At 38.6% G+C, this 16,703-nt stretch overlaps 1 protein-coding gene across 2 annotated transcripts; it reads left to right on the forward strand.

The window, feature by feature from the left end:
• Window positions 1-955: 955 nt before the first annotated feature.
• LOC113031771 (uncharacterized) lies at window positions 956-9,040 on the forward strand. 2 transcript variants are annotated; one of them, XM_026184175.2, is made up of 5 exons: window positions 956-1,093; window positions 2,498-2,663; window positions 6,087-6,225; window positions 6,550-6,657; window positions 7,256-9,040. In XM_026184175.2, exons 2-5 carry the CDS (start codon window positions 2,518-2,520, stop codon window positions 8,201-8,203), a joined length of 1,341 nt encoding a protein of 446 aa, XP_026039960.2. In that variant the 5' UTR covers window positions 956-1,093; window positions 2,498-2,517; the 3' UTR covers window positions 8,204-9,040. The 2 variants fall into 2 exon arrangements, with proteins under 2 accessions (XP_026039960.2, XP_026039961.2); XM_026184176.2 differs by having other exon boundaries at window positions 2,508-2,663.
• Window positions 9,041-16,703: the final 7,663 nt, after the last annotated feature.

Here is a 16,703-nt window from a genome sequence, read left to right on the forward strand (position 1 = left end):
AGCGAGGCTCCAAGTGCTCAACCAGACCGCTGACAGGCCTCGCACGCCACAGCCGCTCTATCACGTGACGCATACTGCTCCGACGTGCTACGGTTATGAGCTGAGTTACGCCATGTCACAAGTTTTGTGAGGTGCTTTCCTGATATTTAATTAATTGGATTACATGTTTTATTTCTCTCCAATATCCGATCCAGTAATTTAGGTCATTATCGGACCGATACCGATACGTAAAATCTGATCGGTCCATCCCTACTTTCTACATTGTAGATGCATACTAAAGATATCAAATACATGAAGCAAGGTATATGGAATTATAGAAAAGATATCCATCCATCCACCCATGCATACATTTTCTTGTGCTTATCCTTGTTATGATTGGGGGGGTGGGAGCAAAGGGTGGCTATTTTGAAGAATAAAACATGTTTTGAATAATTTCACACTTTTTTGTTTACTAGATAATTCCATATGTGTTCATTCATAGTTTTGTTAAAAACCTAATAATAGTTCAAAATCTGCTAACACTAGCAGCACGCTAGTGTTAGCAGGTTTTGAACTATTATTAGGTTTGTGCTCACATTGGCTCAGCTTGTATTCAGCAGTTTCAGTCTAAAGCACAAGACAGCTAAGGCTGATGGTAATTTAAGTATTTTGGTAGGTAATTGTACCAGTTAATAATTTGCATAAGGACATATCTGCATATTTCATCATCCCTTCTTTTTCATTTTAGCATTTTTAGATGTACACATGTATATGTATACATATAACCACTAGCACTGCTGTTATATTTATTATGGATGTTGCTGCTATTTTGTTTTCCACACGGTCATCCAAATGTTAAAACTCTGGTCTCTGGCTCTGTCTTCTCTCCCACTGTGACAGCATGTGTCCTGTTTATCAAACATTATCTCATACCTGCATTTGTATTTACGCTGTGCTTCTTTCTTCACTTGTAATTAGTGTGCTACAGGATAGGACTGGCTTTGCTTGGGGCCATGAATCAGATTCAGGAAGGTGTGGAACAGGTTTAAAGAGCGCTAACAACGTCAACTCGTGTTCAGACCTGACAGAGCTGCGTTCCCTCAACAGCATAAAGGTAGGAAGAGAATCTTTTGTGGTTTAGAGATTCAAGAACAAAAAGGATCAAAGATTATATATATTTTAGCTTTGAGTGGTTTTAAATTTAAGTACAATTAAGTAATTGAAAAGTGTGTTTACTGAGGAGCTTCTCATGTATGTTTGTAAAACCTTGAGTTTGTCTTAAGTGAAAATGATTTGCTATACTGTGATCAACTTTAGTCATTCAGATACTGTGACTGCAAATGTTCTTGATAATAAGGACTATTTTGAAAGTTAAAAACTGCCTTCTTCAATCTCTTCTCTTGTGAACTGACCAGTCTGTCAACATTTCCTTCCTGTTTTGACTACACAGCTCTCTGGCTCTTTGAAAACCTGTTGTATAATCCTGACATCAAGTCACTCTGCTGTCAGAATATTTGAAATGATAAGTGTGGTTGTAGATCAGGGTCCTGGTGTCTTTATTTATACAACAGCTTCAGTTACAGCTGAGTTACTGAGAACAGCCTGCCTGAACTTTACTATTCAGGTGCTCACTGCCCAAACTGTATTTCTAATTAAATAAATTAATTATAATTTGAGGGAAACAAAATGGTAGTTCAGTGAGATTATCAGTCTGTGGAACATTTTCATTCTTCTTAAGAATTTTCCGGTAAGGAATCTACGGTATTACTCAAGAGTGGTAACACCCTTCCAGGGAATATTTTTTTTAACTGAAGTTTATGTCTGACAGTCTGCTGACACCAATGAATGTTAGGTTGAAAGGTGAGTGAGAGCAGTTTTTCAGTCTCAGTTTGTTTGTGATTACGTTCGATATCTCAGTGAGATCTGAAAAAGGTAAACACATTTTATTTGCTGTAAGTTAAAATGGCAATACGCTAAACATAAATATAGTCAGTGCTGTTTAAATCACCTGAGTTTATTTGCTTTTTACTTTTACTTTTATGTATCAAGCAATATCTCTAGATAGTTACTGCTATGTTAGCTACTAATATTTTATATTTAATCTTGATCATTAAGGATACTCACAATGTGGTTTAAGAAGCATATTAGTCATATTTAATAATAATAAGTCATATTTTATAGTCCGTAAAATAACCTTGCTGTCCTGAATTGCTTTACTGAATTGTTGTTTTATCAATGTCTAAAGTGGAAAGTACCAAAAGTCACAGCAGCTAGTACCAGAAACAGAACAGAGTGATTTCAAGATCATCAAAAGCACTGAAAGTACAGGGTATTACTCACAATCGTTCTCCACCAAACATAAATATTTACTGGCTTGTATTACAATTACTCACGCTTATATCATATAACTAAACATTGTAGTTGTCACCAAACCTGAATATACTACAGAATATACTCCTTGTTATCAATTCTATCATTCTTTGTTTTGTGAGTAAAATGACCCTCCCCTCACTCTAAGGCTCTCACAGCATCTCCTAGATGGCGTACTCCACCAGCACCCTTGCAGAGGGCTGTTTTGGGAAAGTGTACAAGGAGAAGTACAATGATACCTGGGCTGCTATTAAGAAAGTTCCTCAGCATCTCATCAGCTGGAAGGATCTGGAGAGAGAGAGTGAAGTGTACAAGTAAGCATATTAAGCATGGTTAATATTTTCAAAGACAAAAACAGCAATATGACATTATTACAAAACATAGTTGTATAAAATATATGGCAGACGGTGTAATTGCTGACAGACATTTAATACTTTTTTGCTTGCTTTTAACTAAATGTAACTGTTTATATGCTTTTTATTGCTAAACAGAGAAAACTATCATTCTGCATGTTTTTTATAGGCAAAAAGCATGTTCTTTATGCATTAACAGTCACATCACTGATAATTGATTTAAAGCTGGTTACATGGGTCCCCAGTAAGTATTTATTTCATACCTTCTATTTACTACATATTAGCATTGTCATTTCTGGGCTATAACCAAAGAGCATCATGGTGTAAAAAATGTGAATTGCACAAACACCTACTGGCCAAGACTTGTCGGCCTTCTACACTCAGAACTGCCTTAAACTCTCTCCACAAAGTGCTTGAAACATTGCTCAGAGATTTTTGTTGATATTGGCATCATAGCTTCACACATGTGCTGCAGATCTGTACTTGTATGATCAAAATCTCCTTTTGCACCACAACCTTGAGGTGCTTTGAGAAAAAAACTGAGTTCTGGTCATTCTTTAGATCATTATAAAGGTATCTATCTATCTATCTATCTATCTATCTATCTATCTATCTATCTATCTATCTATCTATCTATCTATCTATCTATCTATTAGGGGTGCAACGATACACAAAATTCACGGTTCGGTTCGATACTTTGGTGTCACGGTTCGATATTTTTTCGATACAAAAAAAATGTTGATGCCTTTTTAATTTGTCATTTATTAAAATTATAAATATATATTTTAACTCAAAAGTACAGTTTTTAAATTTAACCCTAACCCTTGTGCGTGTTTTTTATTTTGACAGCGAATGCGCACCTGCGGACCACTTACCAGCCCTGGTTATTTAGCTCGTCATATTGCAGCCACAGAAATTCTTTTGTCCATGAAACCATAAAGCTGCACTTTCTTTTTGCCTTATAGTCTGATTTGTCATAACTTTTCCGTTTTGTGGTAAGCTTTTCTTTGGCTGTCACTTCTTCACCCTGACCTGTCTTATTTGGCTCAGCAGAACTAAAATATATATACTGCTGCTTTTACACACGCACTCACATAAGCTCAGTGATTCTCTGCGCGATCAACCTCTCACATGTTTAAGCTGCGGGAGATTTCACTTGTCATGTTTGCATAGTAAGCTAACAATTAATAAGATGATGTCAGAGGAATTGGTGCACAAATTATCATCACTCACAGATCAGTGCTGTCGCTCTCTATACACAGTTCGCGCGATTGCAAAGTGAAAGCAAAAAAACAAGCGCAAATTCAAACGCGATTTCAATATGTCACATATTGACAGTTTCTCACCGATGCCAATGACATAATTACCCAGCTACATTTCTGAAAGAATGCAAAAGCATTGACATATATTATTCCTTCCTACAATAGCCCGACGGGCAGGGCAGAGCTAGATTTTGGTAGCCGGACTGAAAAAATCGCTAGCCCCGGGACGTCGGGCTAGCGATATTGCGAGCCCTGTATCTGATTGAGGAATCACTCATCTTTGGAAAAGAGAGTTTATTACAGAGAAATGTCTCTTTCCAAAATAAAAGCTATACTATCCGCTTCTTCTGGGCTATATTCTCAGCAGCATAAGGAGAATCATGTGCTAACAGCTGTCTAAATGACTCGGCTACAGTTAGTAGCATGGTTGCTTGTTTTTTTTCTGCTTCCACTTGTCTTTGCACTAGGATGATGTCGGCGTAAATGTGCAGTCATATTCGTTGTGTACCCACTAGTGCTTTCAGGTTAATCTCGTTGAAATTACCTTAAAGCCACAACACGGCAAATCTCCGTTAACGAGCTACCGCCGATCGCTCCGTGCATGGGGCTAGACGGCCAACACGTTAACGAGCTAACTGCGCTAACACACTAGCTCCCACCCATGTAATTGAGCATTGCATGGCACATCCAACATACTGTTTTACTTTAGTCCATGACTCGCTTACCTTCAGGGTCATACGTCACATGAAAACCAAAATAATTCCAAACGCCAGATCTGAATGAGGGTGGGGGAGGTCCATGTTGCAAGGAGAGCTTAACTTCTGTCTCGCTAGCTTGCCCTGCGCTCTTCCTTCTGACGATGCTGTCTGTGTTGAGCGCTCAGTGAATCTGCGTTCGACTACTCCGCCTAGGCTGCACTGTCGAGCCTAGGCGGAGCAGTCGAACGCAGATTCACTGAGCGCTCAACACAGACAGCATCGTCAGAAGGAAAGTTGATAAAATAAATTACAAATTTTGTATTGTTCGATACATATGCGTACCGAACCGAAAGCACTGTATCGAACGGTTCAATATCAATACGAATATCGTTGCACCCCTACTATCTATCTATCTATCTATCTATCTATCTATCTATCTATCTATCTATCTATCTATCTATCTATCTACCTACCTACCTACCTACCTACCTACCTACCTACCTACCTACCTACCTACCTACCTACCTACCTAGGCAGTATTATGAGGTTTGTTCTTGTTACTGTAAAAGGGAGTTTTCCCTTCCCACTCTTGCCAGGTACTTATTCAAAGCAAGCTCATGGTTTGAATTTCTGTTGCCTACCTGCCAGCTTGAACCATTTTCCTTAGGCCTCTGATATCAACAAGGCATTTAAAGAAGGGGTAGATCAGCAGTTTCTGAAACACTGCCATCAACCAACCACCCCATTTTCAAATGTACTTTAATCAACTTTCTTCTCTATTCTGATGCTCTGTTTTATCTTCATCAGGTGGTCTTGACTATGTGTTAATTAACTGCTAAAAAATTAAAGTAATACTATTTAATAAGAGTACAGCATAAAGTCAATTAAACGTCTGGGGTATTGATATGGCCAGTTAAGTAGCAGAGGTTGTTGTTAATCAGTTTCAGCTGCTGTAGTATTAATGACACTAACAACAGCTTTACTAGAGGAGCAACAATGAGATAACACCCAAATCAGGAGTGGTTTTACAGGTGGAAGACACTGACATCTTTTTCCTCTTTAGCATTATTGACCAATTTTTCTTTCACAAGTTTTGCATTTAGCTAGGGTCAGTGTCACTACTGGTAGCATGAGCACTGCCAGAGTCCTACAAAATGATCTTCAGCAGGCCACTGATGTGAATGTCTCTGATTAATCAATCTGATCAATACAACTAGAAAAAGACTTCATGAGAGTGGCCTGAAGGCCTGACTCATCTAGTGGCCTCTGAATCAAAACCTGAATGTTTGCACATAATTCCCTCACCTGATGCTAGATGATCCAGGTGGTTTTGAATGTTTTAGAAAAAGAAAACGCCCAGTTTATTTTGTTTTGATTTTGTCAAAATCTTCTTTTCTCCATGACTTGTTACCACTGATCTGCAGCAAGTCAAAACATCCCAACATAGTGAGGCTTCTGGGCAAAATAATTCTTAAAGATGGAAAATGGATCATTCCACTAGAGTTTGTCTTCGGAGAGGACTTGGAGACCACCATCTTCAAGGCGTCAAAGTCTAAAATATCGGTGAGGTTACTAGAAAAAAGACAAAAGAAATGAAAGTTGAAATTAAGAAAAATTGTTTGCATGGTTTGCAGGTCACCACTGCCCTTTGACTCACTCCTTTGCTTTGCTGTGTGTTTTGTGTAGGGTATAAACCAAGAACAATTGCTGTTGTAATATTACCTATTATCTTCTGTTGTGTAACATTTTATGTATTTTAGCATGCAATTGCCTAATTTATTTCACACTTTAATAAGTAGTTTAAAGATTTCCAACTCAGGTAAGCATGAAAGTCAATGTGACCCTGGTCGTCCTAAAATTGGTCTCATATTTATTTTTACCACACAGATGACTCCAGCTAATAAAGGCACAATCATTGTCGGCATGTGTGAAGGGCTGCTTCATCTACACTCCAGAGACATTGTCCATCAAGATCTCAAGCCTGAAAACATTATGGTGAGTGGAAATTTAGATTTCTTTTATCACAATGTTTCTTTTTAACATGCAGATTTGAGCATATGTCGACTCTGAATAAGTCTTATCCCTCTGGTAGGTAAAGAAGTTTTTGTCATTTGTTTGTTTTTTTCTTTTTTATTTGCAATGTCAAAGTCAACTTACGCAAGCTTTGGTTGTCTCAGAGATTAAGTAATGTAGGGCAAAGCACATGCGTCTGTCACAGTGAAACTACGAATGGCTCGTTACGCATATACTTGTCTCAAAACTTTAAAGACATACGTGTGGCTGGTATCATAAAACTGATCATGGCAAAAAAACACCATCCCATATTCTTTGTCGCTTTTCAAAATCACAAGATTACAAAATGCTTTAACAACAAAACAAGAATCTGAAAAGACAGTCAGCTAAAGATCAACAGAACCAGATAAAAAAAATAAAAAAAATCAATAAATAGAAAAGCTGGTAATTCTGTGCAGACTCTTCAGAGAAACTATCTCTGAGCAGAAGCTGGTTGCACATTATCCACCGTATAAAGCTGTATGAGGTGTATTTTTTTTAGTCAATATTTAATGTTTGCTGAACAATGTTTGTTCTTTAGGTGGAGCATAACACGAACAGAGCAGTAATTATTGATCTGGGACTGGCCAAGTTCTTCAGACGTGGTCTAAACTCTGCAGTGGACATGGGGAACGAGGCTTACTCGGCTCCTGAGGTGCTGCAGAGGGGTAGCCAGAGAGATCAGCGTTCAGACGTCTGGGCCATGGGAAAAATCATAGCTGAGCTCTGTGCCCGGATTCGTCTGTACACACCCAGCGTCTGTCCTGACAAAATCAAGGATGTTTTAAAGGACCAACCATACTGCCCTGCTGTGTGTAGGATGGTGGACCAGAATCCATCTCTGAGGGCCTCTATGGGCGGGGTCATTAGTGATATTCGAAGAGCTGCAGGAATGGGCATTGTCACCAACACACCCATTCAAAAAGATCATCTTAAACCACCTACACCTCACTTTAATGCCAGAAACCAGTCCCCATCACCTCCGAACAGAGATGCACATCTGCCAATCAGGGACCCATCACCAATCAATCAAGCTGCATCTCCGCTAATCAGGGACTTATCGCCGATAAACCGAGGTGTTTCTCCACTTAACAGGGATCCATCACCGTTAAACAAGTTTGACATACATCAGTCACCTATGAATAAGCCTACAGGGCGGATATTTGAACGTTCTCCTAGACCAGAGATAAAACCTTTGCCTCGGACTGGAGTGCACCTTCCTCCTTCCCCACAGAGGCAAGAGGACAAGAACAAAAATCACGATCTGGTGCCGAAAGGTGGATCAGAACTCGCACAGGACCTCAGGAAAATGAAGTTGTTACACGAAGCTGCCAAGGATCTTCCCTGCAACCTGCCAACGACAGGGAGGGTGGTGGTGCGGCGTTTTGAGGAGAAAAACGGGGAAATGGGTTCATGGGAGCAGACCGAGGTGGTGACTCGTGATGGAAAGATAGTCAAGTTTGATGATGTCAAGTTTAACAGCAAATGAGAGTATCTGGGAGAGTTACAAAATAGTTGTATGTTCACTCAGCTTAAAGAGTAGACTGAGTTTAGGTGCAGTAGACATTGCATGGTATGTAACAGGATATAAATTTTTTTTAAGGAATTGATTAGTTTTGAGTTATTTCCAAATTAAAACTTTCCATTAGCGTATGCTTAGTTCCAAATTTATTTTTAAAAATATCAATTTCAAGTGCAAACCTAGATGTTGTGGATTTTGGTATGCATTATGCTCACTGTAAGCTCTGTGAGTGAGACTTGTAATGAGATTATCTCCAATTGAAAAACTGATAGTTATATATATTTTCTGTTGGCTAAAATGTGCAATGGTGATTACATATGAAATGTGTTTTGATAGTTTTGGTTAAATAAATGACTGTGAGAAATTAAGGGCAGGGAATGTGGGTGTGGTATACAGAATGGGTCTGTGGTGTATTGTCTGCTTAATATGTCTGCTGTTTTTTTAACTAGTGATCTAATCTTTAAGCTGTACTGTGCATCAGAGTCTCCTGTGTCTGATAGTCGTTTTTTTTTTAATGACTGTAAAGTAAGACAAATAAATCCAGCAATCTTTATCTTTGAGTTGCTGGAACCAACAAGTGATTTGTTGCTGGGTTGATTTGATGCTATTGTGTGGCAGAAGTTCTTGCTACACTGCTCTTTACACTTCAAAGTGAACAAAGGTGATGTGTTAGTCCACACCCCATTTACAAGAACAAGAAGAACCCGTTTAATTTTTTTTTGTAATTACTCTTGCAGTAATAAAGTACATCTTCCAATCTCATGTAGTTGTACACATCAGCATTAAAGTTGCTTTTATTGTTTATATGTGCTCTTAGCAGTCTGTGTGGATTTTTTTTCACGGCCTGAAGGGGAAAGCTCTGAGTTGAGACTGATTTACTGTCACTGGTGGGACCATTTCACATTTGGCTTCCTCCTTGAAACCGTGGCACTGTTTAGATGACCACCTGTAAAGGATCAGTGATTTGAGGTTTCTACATGAATATAAACTTAGGTCAACAACTGCCATTTGGTTTCAGTTGTTTCTACATCTGTTAACACTGCAGTCCATCTTAGCCACATGGATCAAGGAAGTGGGTTGTGTGGTTTCCTTGTAAAGCTGAGCAACTGACAACTTTTATTTATGTAGAATGTCATGTGAATTAGCAATGCTTCTTAAAGAATTACACAAGTGGTATTAAGTCCTGGTTCTGTAAGTCGTGTGTTTTTAAATATGGCATTAAATGCATATTTGTATTGTTGCCTCTTAGCTCCATTTGAGATAATGATGTGGTGCAAGATGTGGGTGAGTTAAACAAAGTTAGGTTTGGTATTATTATCACATTTATTATAATTTTAAGATTTTCTGTTATCTCACTTCAAATGTAATTTTTTTCACAAGCACACCACAGACTGGATTAGTATGGACATGCACTCTGTATCGGTGACTGCTTTTGGCAGCCACATGAGGTTATAGTATGCCCTCTTTTGGATATTTGGATAAGTGCATTTGTCTGTTTTAGTAGTAACCGATGACAGTGAGAGACAGTTTATGATTTTTGACTATAAGGTGATTGTGTCTTACTATTTTAAATTAAAATAATCATTGCATGTCTTAAAGTACATAATACTGCCTATAAAATATTTTCAGATAGAAATGTGATGCAAATACAATCCACTCTAGAGACACGATGTTCGCCTTGTAATCGGAAGGTTGACGGTTCGAGCCCCGGCTTGGACAGTCTCGGTCGTTGTGTCCTTGGGCAAGACACTTCACCTGCCGGTGGTGGTCAGAGGGCCCGGTGGCGCCAGTGTCCGGCAGCCTCGCCTCTTCAGAATATTCTTCTAAAATTATTTTGGGTTACCAGAAACAGGCTTTTGGTAGTTTATGGCACTTTGTATTTAAATTTGACCATTTACATTACGCACTGTCAACACAATATTGTCTGTATTTTGTCCATGAGGATAGATCACAAATCCCCTCACAGTGCTTTTCTTTTAACACAACAGTGAGTCTAATGGCCTCTGCAGAAACCAGATCTCAATCAAATAGAGCATCTTTGAGATGTGATAGAATGGGACACGCAACAAATTTCCACTGTTATATGCTATCATGTCAATATAGATCAAAATCTCTACAAAAGGTTTCCAGCACATTGTTGAATCTATGGCATGAAAAATTAAGGCGGTTCTGAAGGTAAAAGGGGATCCAATACAGGTACTAGCAAGGTGTACCTAATAAAGTGGCCCATTCAATTTAGTTCAGTTTTATTTATTTAATGCCAAATCACAACAATAGTCAACTTAAAGCCCCAACAATCCCTCTATGAGCACGCAGTTGGATACAGCGGGAAAGAAAAACTCTTTGTTTTGTTATGTTTTGTGTCTTTTCAGCCAAGAGAGCTGAAGTAAAACAGCAGCAACAGCTAAACTAGGTGTAGCTAAGAAAGCTAATCATTCTTGTCTGCTTCTTGTCTGAAGCTCTTTCAAGCTAGGACACTTTCCCCACAAAGAATAAAATGGTGCAATGCTAGAAATGGTTTAGAAATACAGGAGAAACTTGTTAGTGGTAAATTAAGCCATAATAGAATAGAATAGAATAGAATAGAATAGAATAACCTTTCAAGGTAGCTGGACTGAGGTGAAATTTTAGCCTCTGCCTATTATCACATGGTTATTTCAATTATGTCACGCCTTTAGATGCTTGAGTTATACAAGTTCCATAAATGTGATGTTGCAATTTAAAATAATTGATACATTTACATTGATTTGATTCATTCGTCAGCCTGAAGTTGTTTACATGTTTAAATGTCTACAGTACTAAACATCAGCATTCAGGAAAGGTGTGATGCGTGCTTATTTACACTTCACAGTCTCTTTCCTTTGTAAAACCCCAGGATCAACTGTACCGCCACTATATTGAAGTCGTGTTCAGGTGATTTTATCCCGTCTTTTATCGTGTTTCTCAAGACTTCCATCCCCCGGCTGGATTTTTTCACGCTGCATGACAAGCAGTGAGCTCTTTAATAAAACAGCAGATTCATTTCTTTTAAAGCAAAAGCTTGCTTGTCCATCGTGTTGCATCATCTTCAAAAGCAGCGTTCAACAAGGCCGCTCCACTCACTCAGTCAGCTGTGTAACCATTGCCGGGTCGGCTGTGTGATAGGGCTGATGGGTAACGAGGGGGAGAATCATAGGTCTTGGTGTGACAGATAAATACCTTTATGCTTGGGTTCATGCATTTTGAAAATTTTCCCCTGGGTAATTCGCACACACATCCACATCCAAACTTCCCACATGGACATAGTAACAAAGCCAATTACCTAACTTCACATGCACACATTGTTAAAAATAGCCTTTACCACGCAGACACACATATATACAAATCCAGTACCCAAGACAGAGTTTCCTTGTTTTCAGGTTTTAATAGTTCTTACAAAGAAAGAAGCATAAAAAATTTATTACAATTTTTCATTTGGATGGCATGGTAGCAAGTTCCCATTCTTCCACAGCTCAACACAGTTCATAGTGAACACACTCCTCTGGTGCCACTGACATCAGATAACAAGAAAGTGCAGAGAAAATGGAGAGAAAAGATGGTTTATCAGCTGAAGTTGCTCCAAGTTGCTAAATTCATCAAAAAAATAACATATAACCACACTTGCTTGCAAGTATATCAAGATCTGGATTTGGATGCTGAATTATATTTCATCTGAAGAAAGTTTTGGTCAATATTATCATTTGACATTAAGAAGCATTATTTAAATGAGTACAACATAGAAAGTACTCATTGATACACTGAACATATGCATCCAGTTTGTTGTGTTATACAACACCTGAAAAAGAGCTGTTTCAGATGACACTGGACAAGCAAACGTCATGTAGCTAGCATACAAAATATATTATTACATCATTTTGATTGGGGCGACCGTGGCTCAGGGGGTTGGGAAGCGCATCTGTAACCGGAAGGTCGGCGGTCGATCCCCGGGCTCTCTGTCCTGGTCGTTGTGTCCTTGGGCAAGACACTTTACCCTACCGCCTACTGGTGTTGGCCAGAGGGGCCGATGGCGCGATATGGCAGCCTCGCTTCTGTCAGTCTGCCCCAGGGCAGCTGTGGCTACAACCGTAGCTGCCTCCACCAGTGTGTGAATGAATAGTGGCATTGTAAAGCGCTTTGGGTGCCTTGAAAAGCGCTATATAAATCCAATCCATTATTATTCAGCAGTTTTACATCATTTGAAATTATTATTATTCTTTTTTTTCTTTGTAACTTTGACCTTTGCTTCTATAGAGACAAAATCTACATAAATCTTGCCCCTAGAGGGAAACAATCAAATGCTCTACACTGACTTTGTGCTGTTAATGCCTTTTTGTTATCTCTCAGTGCTAGCTAAACGCTGCAGTGTGGTGAAATGCAAAATTATTATAGCTTACTAAGCTGAACTACAAAATAAACTAGATCTTTAGTTTAGTGTCAGTAAACCATAATTACTTTAATTTACTAAAATAAAAATAAAAACTAGAGTCTTGGAATAATATAATTAACTTATAATGATGCCTGCCTGTCTCCAGTAGTACTGTGTGAAGTGCCTCAGGTAGAGGATGTGAAGACATGCACTGTTGGTATTGATACTGTTACAAATGAGTATCTAAATTGCTGCATAAATTAGCATCTGAGTATCGATCTTTTTATTTCTTTTTTGTTTTGGGTTCTTTTTTGTACAACCCTACTCCAATCTGCACCCACACATTATCTACGTGAACATGATGTTGCTCTGTTTCATAGCTCTTTAAGACCTACACAGTTGCTCTAAATGCAAAACTAGATGGGAGCTGTGGAATACAGAAAATACTGAGAAGGAGCAAGACCCAGTACCATCTTCATTTAACCAACAGAAGACAACAGCAACAACAGATTTTTTTAAGCAAGCAAAAAGAAACACAAGAGTCAATTCGCAGGGTTGCATGAGCCATCAGCTGATAACATGGGTCATGGTGTGAGTAGATGTTGAATCGCCTTGGAAGGAATTTCAAAACTGCCCACGTACAGTATAGTCCCGAATTTGCCATTTTAAGATCTGTTCCAAAGCAATTCACTCATACTTGACCTATGTGACCTTAATGATTCACATGATGACAGGCTGGATCAGTGACTCTCTGCACTACCTCCAAGGTGACAGTCCCAAAAGGCATTAAATAGCTGTGATTTCCCACCAGTAGTCTTTCAGATGATAGGTGAAACTGTCATTAAAGACCCTAAAGGAAAAAAAAAGAAGGCCAGCAGCGTTTAACATAAACACTGAAGAATGCTCAGTTACAACTAACCACAAGCTAACATTCAATTGAACCTTTTATGATGAATGTATCAAGCATTCTGCAGTGTGTGGCCAAATCTCAGCTAAGATTTGGTACCTCAAAGGCAAACCAGCTTCAGCAGTACAGCTGGCATACGAGGTGACTAAGGTTTGGGTCAGTCAGTTGTGTGTCAGCCTGTAATATCAAGTCTCACAGAGTGGTGATGGATCAAGGAGTGTGATTGGTGCAAAACCAAGCTTTCATCTACTGCGGAGAGCTATAAGCAGCTGATGAAGACCATCTGTCCATCCACCCATCCATCTTCTGCCTATCCCACTTATGTGAATGGTGGGCTACACCTTGGACAGGCTGCCAATCTATCATAGGGCCATCACAGAGAGAGACTACAAAGAGACAGACCTACAACTAAATTAATATTTAATATCATTTTAATTATTTTTTGTAAGGAAGAGAACTTGGAGAGAACCCACGGAGACACAAGGAGATCATGCAAACTCCAGACAGAAATGCTCGGTTGATGAAATGTGGATGGGCTTACCTGCACATGACTGTGCAGCTGCAATGCCCAGGGCTATTTTAAGAAATGACCATATTGTATAACTCAACCAGGCTCATGTTTGCCTTTAAACTTATGAGAGAGTCAAATAAAATAATTGAAAGAATAGGTAAAAAATACAAGCTATGCACAGCTTGCACACACACACACACACACACACGTACACACACACACACAAACAGATATATGCATACACGCAGGATGAGGTTCACAGCTGATTTGACATGTTTGTTTGATTTGGCTGCGTCTGCTTGAAAGTGTCACATCGGCGTCCATCTAACATGCACTCGCATCCACGCACAGTTAAGCGATCATGTGTGTAGTTCACTTACCTGATGTGACAAACATGTGTAAGTTAGGGATGCATGAGTCGTGTGTGTGTGTGTGTGTGTGTCACTGTGAGCCGCTCGCCAGCCGTCTGTCTCTTCTCATCGCACAGATACGGCGTTTCTGCTCATAGATTCTTTTCTGTCTGTTTCTAACATCTGACTTAAGGTGACACTTGTGTGGATGAGCTGAGTGGGTGTGCTTGTGTGTAACTACTCTTCATGTTTTGTGTGGAAGTGTGTCTATGTAGGTTTTTTCATATCTGAATGTTTGTAAGGGTGCACTGTTAGTCAGCAGTGTTGGTCAAGTTACTTGAAAAAGTAATCAGTAACTAATTACTGATTACTTCCCCCAAAAAGTAATCCCGTTACTTTACTGATTACTTATTTTCAAAAGTAATTAGTTACTTAGTTACTTTTTAAAAACACATTTACAACCTGAATAGGTAATAAAGCAATAGATCTTTCAGCCCAATTCTACTTTTCTACATAATCCATCATACAAAATGTAATCAAATGGAAAAGTCTCTTTTTAAAACTTGTTTTATTAGTTTTAATCTTTTAACTTTATGCATCAAGCAAAAATTAAATTATATGCAACATTCTCTGACTGGAAGAAATTTGTTTAACATTTCAACCTATTTTCTGCACATTCCAGCACATAAAATAAAACAAGTTTTTGTGTTTACACTCAGTCTTTCAAATAAATGCAAGTGAAACACAGCAGAAAATAAATAAAATCAAAGATTCAGCGGTCCTGTTGCTCTATTTTCACCTGTATAGCAGGAGTGGGGTAGACGGAGGTTTACCCTGGTGCAGGTGTGTCGCAGCGGTCAGTGGAAGAATCCGCGAGTTTGTCTGTGAATTTCCCTTTCCCTGGCAGCGCACTCTGTGCTTGCTCAGAAGTTTAGTTTTTTTTTTCGCTGTATAGAGAAGTTTTCTTCCCACGCAGTGAGCAGCGGACGCTAATGTTTTTGTCACTTTTTACAGAATCAAACTCAAAATAAGGTCAGTACTTCCACGCGTACTTAAACGCTGCACGCTCATACTCTCTCCTGCACTCGATATATTATCCATTGTTGATCTGCACACAGCTGTTGCCACGAACGTTGCACTCGCTTACGTCATTGTCATGAGACACTCGCAAAAAAATCACGGCTTTAGTAACGCATAACGCAGCGTGCTTACGGGAAAGTAACAGTAATCTAATGACTTTTTTTGCAATAGTAATCCCTTACTTTACTCTTTCCTTGAAAAACGTAATTGGATTACAGTAACGCGTTACTGCCCATCTCTGTTAGTCAGCCCATGTTTTACTAGAATTGACTTGTGATTTTAACACTAACCAGGTCATAGGGAATCCTAATTTTTCAGTTGCTTTTTGGATACAACTTAAATAGCATTATATGATAGTAAAATATCACATTTAGATTCGTTCTACTGGATTATCTGTCAGATATAACAAGTTCAATCGGTATGAGTCTAATGGCATCATGAGACATATTCATTACCATAGACTCATCATAACAACCTCTGCTATCAGATAAAAGAGAATGGCATGAAAGTCTTCACTCAGAAACAGCATAAACAAGATTTAATATTCATGTAAACAAATAAAATGACAGCCTTCCTTAATCACTTTTGCATATTTCTGGAAACATTTCTGAAGTTCTCACCGCTGTCGATGCGCTTCTCAAAACAGCTTATGCGTAGAAAAAGACTAAAGTTAATCTGCAAAGGCGTGCAATATTTCCCAACACACACATCAAATTTCTGTGTCAAAATTAAGTTTTAGTGTAAATGAGCAGTAATTGCTATCCAAATCAGATGTTCTTTGACATGGTGTAACACTAAGGTGGTCAAAATGTTTAGATATTCTAAATGACTAAATGAAAATGGACAGTGAATACTATTAGAGTACTTTTGGGCCTAAAACCGAATAGCCTTCAGATGGTGATTTTAAAAGCACCAGTTTTTATATTTTTCTGTGTAAAACAAAAAGAGGAACATGTATGAGAAAAAAAAATCTGCGATGCTCAGACACAAAGGAAAGAACATATTTTGAAAATTCAGATGACTGTTTTGCATGGAGTAGCTTACCTAATCACATAATTACAATATGTTCTGGTTAGTAGAACTATCGAACTCAAAATACACCATATGTTTGGATTGCAAAGACATTAACAAATAATAATTACATTCAGTGTTAAAGCATCTTGTCTTCATGAAAAAAGAGATGTTATATACCAAGAACATATCTTTCTCTCATGGTGAAAGCAATTCACTGGAGA

Source organism: Astatotilapia calliptera, chromosome 11 (genome assembly GCF_964374335.1).
Source record: "Astatotilapia calliptera chromosome 11, fAstCal68.1, whole genome shotgun sequence".
Taxonomy (NCBI): Eukaryota; Metazoa; Chordata; class Actinopteri; order Cichliformes; family Cichlidae; genus Astatotilapia; species Astatotilapia calliptera.

What these genes read in the sequence shown, in the direction of transcription:
- LOC113031771 (XM_026184175.2), top strand. Translation starts at nt 2,518, where the DNA reads ATGGCGTACTCCACCAGCACCCTTGCAGAGGGCTGTTTTGGGAAAGTG. An exon ending in CGTCAAAGTCTAAAATATCG is followed by an intron (nt 6,226 to 6,549) that starts GTGAGGTTACTA and finishes TTTACCACACAG; the next exon opens with ATGACTCCAGCTAATAAAGG. An exon ending in TCAAGCCTGAAAACATTATG is followed by an intron (nt 6,658 to 7,255) that starts GTGAGTGGAAAT and finishes TTTGTTCTTTAG; the next exon opens with GTGGAGCATAACACGAACAG.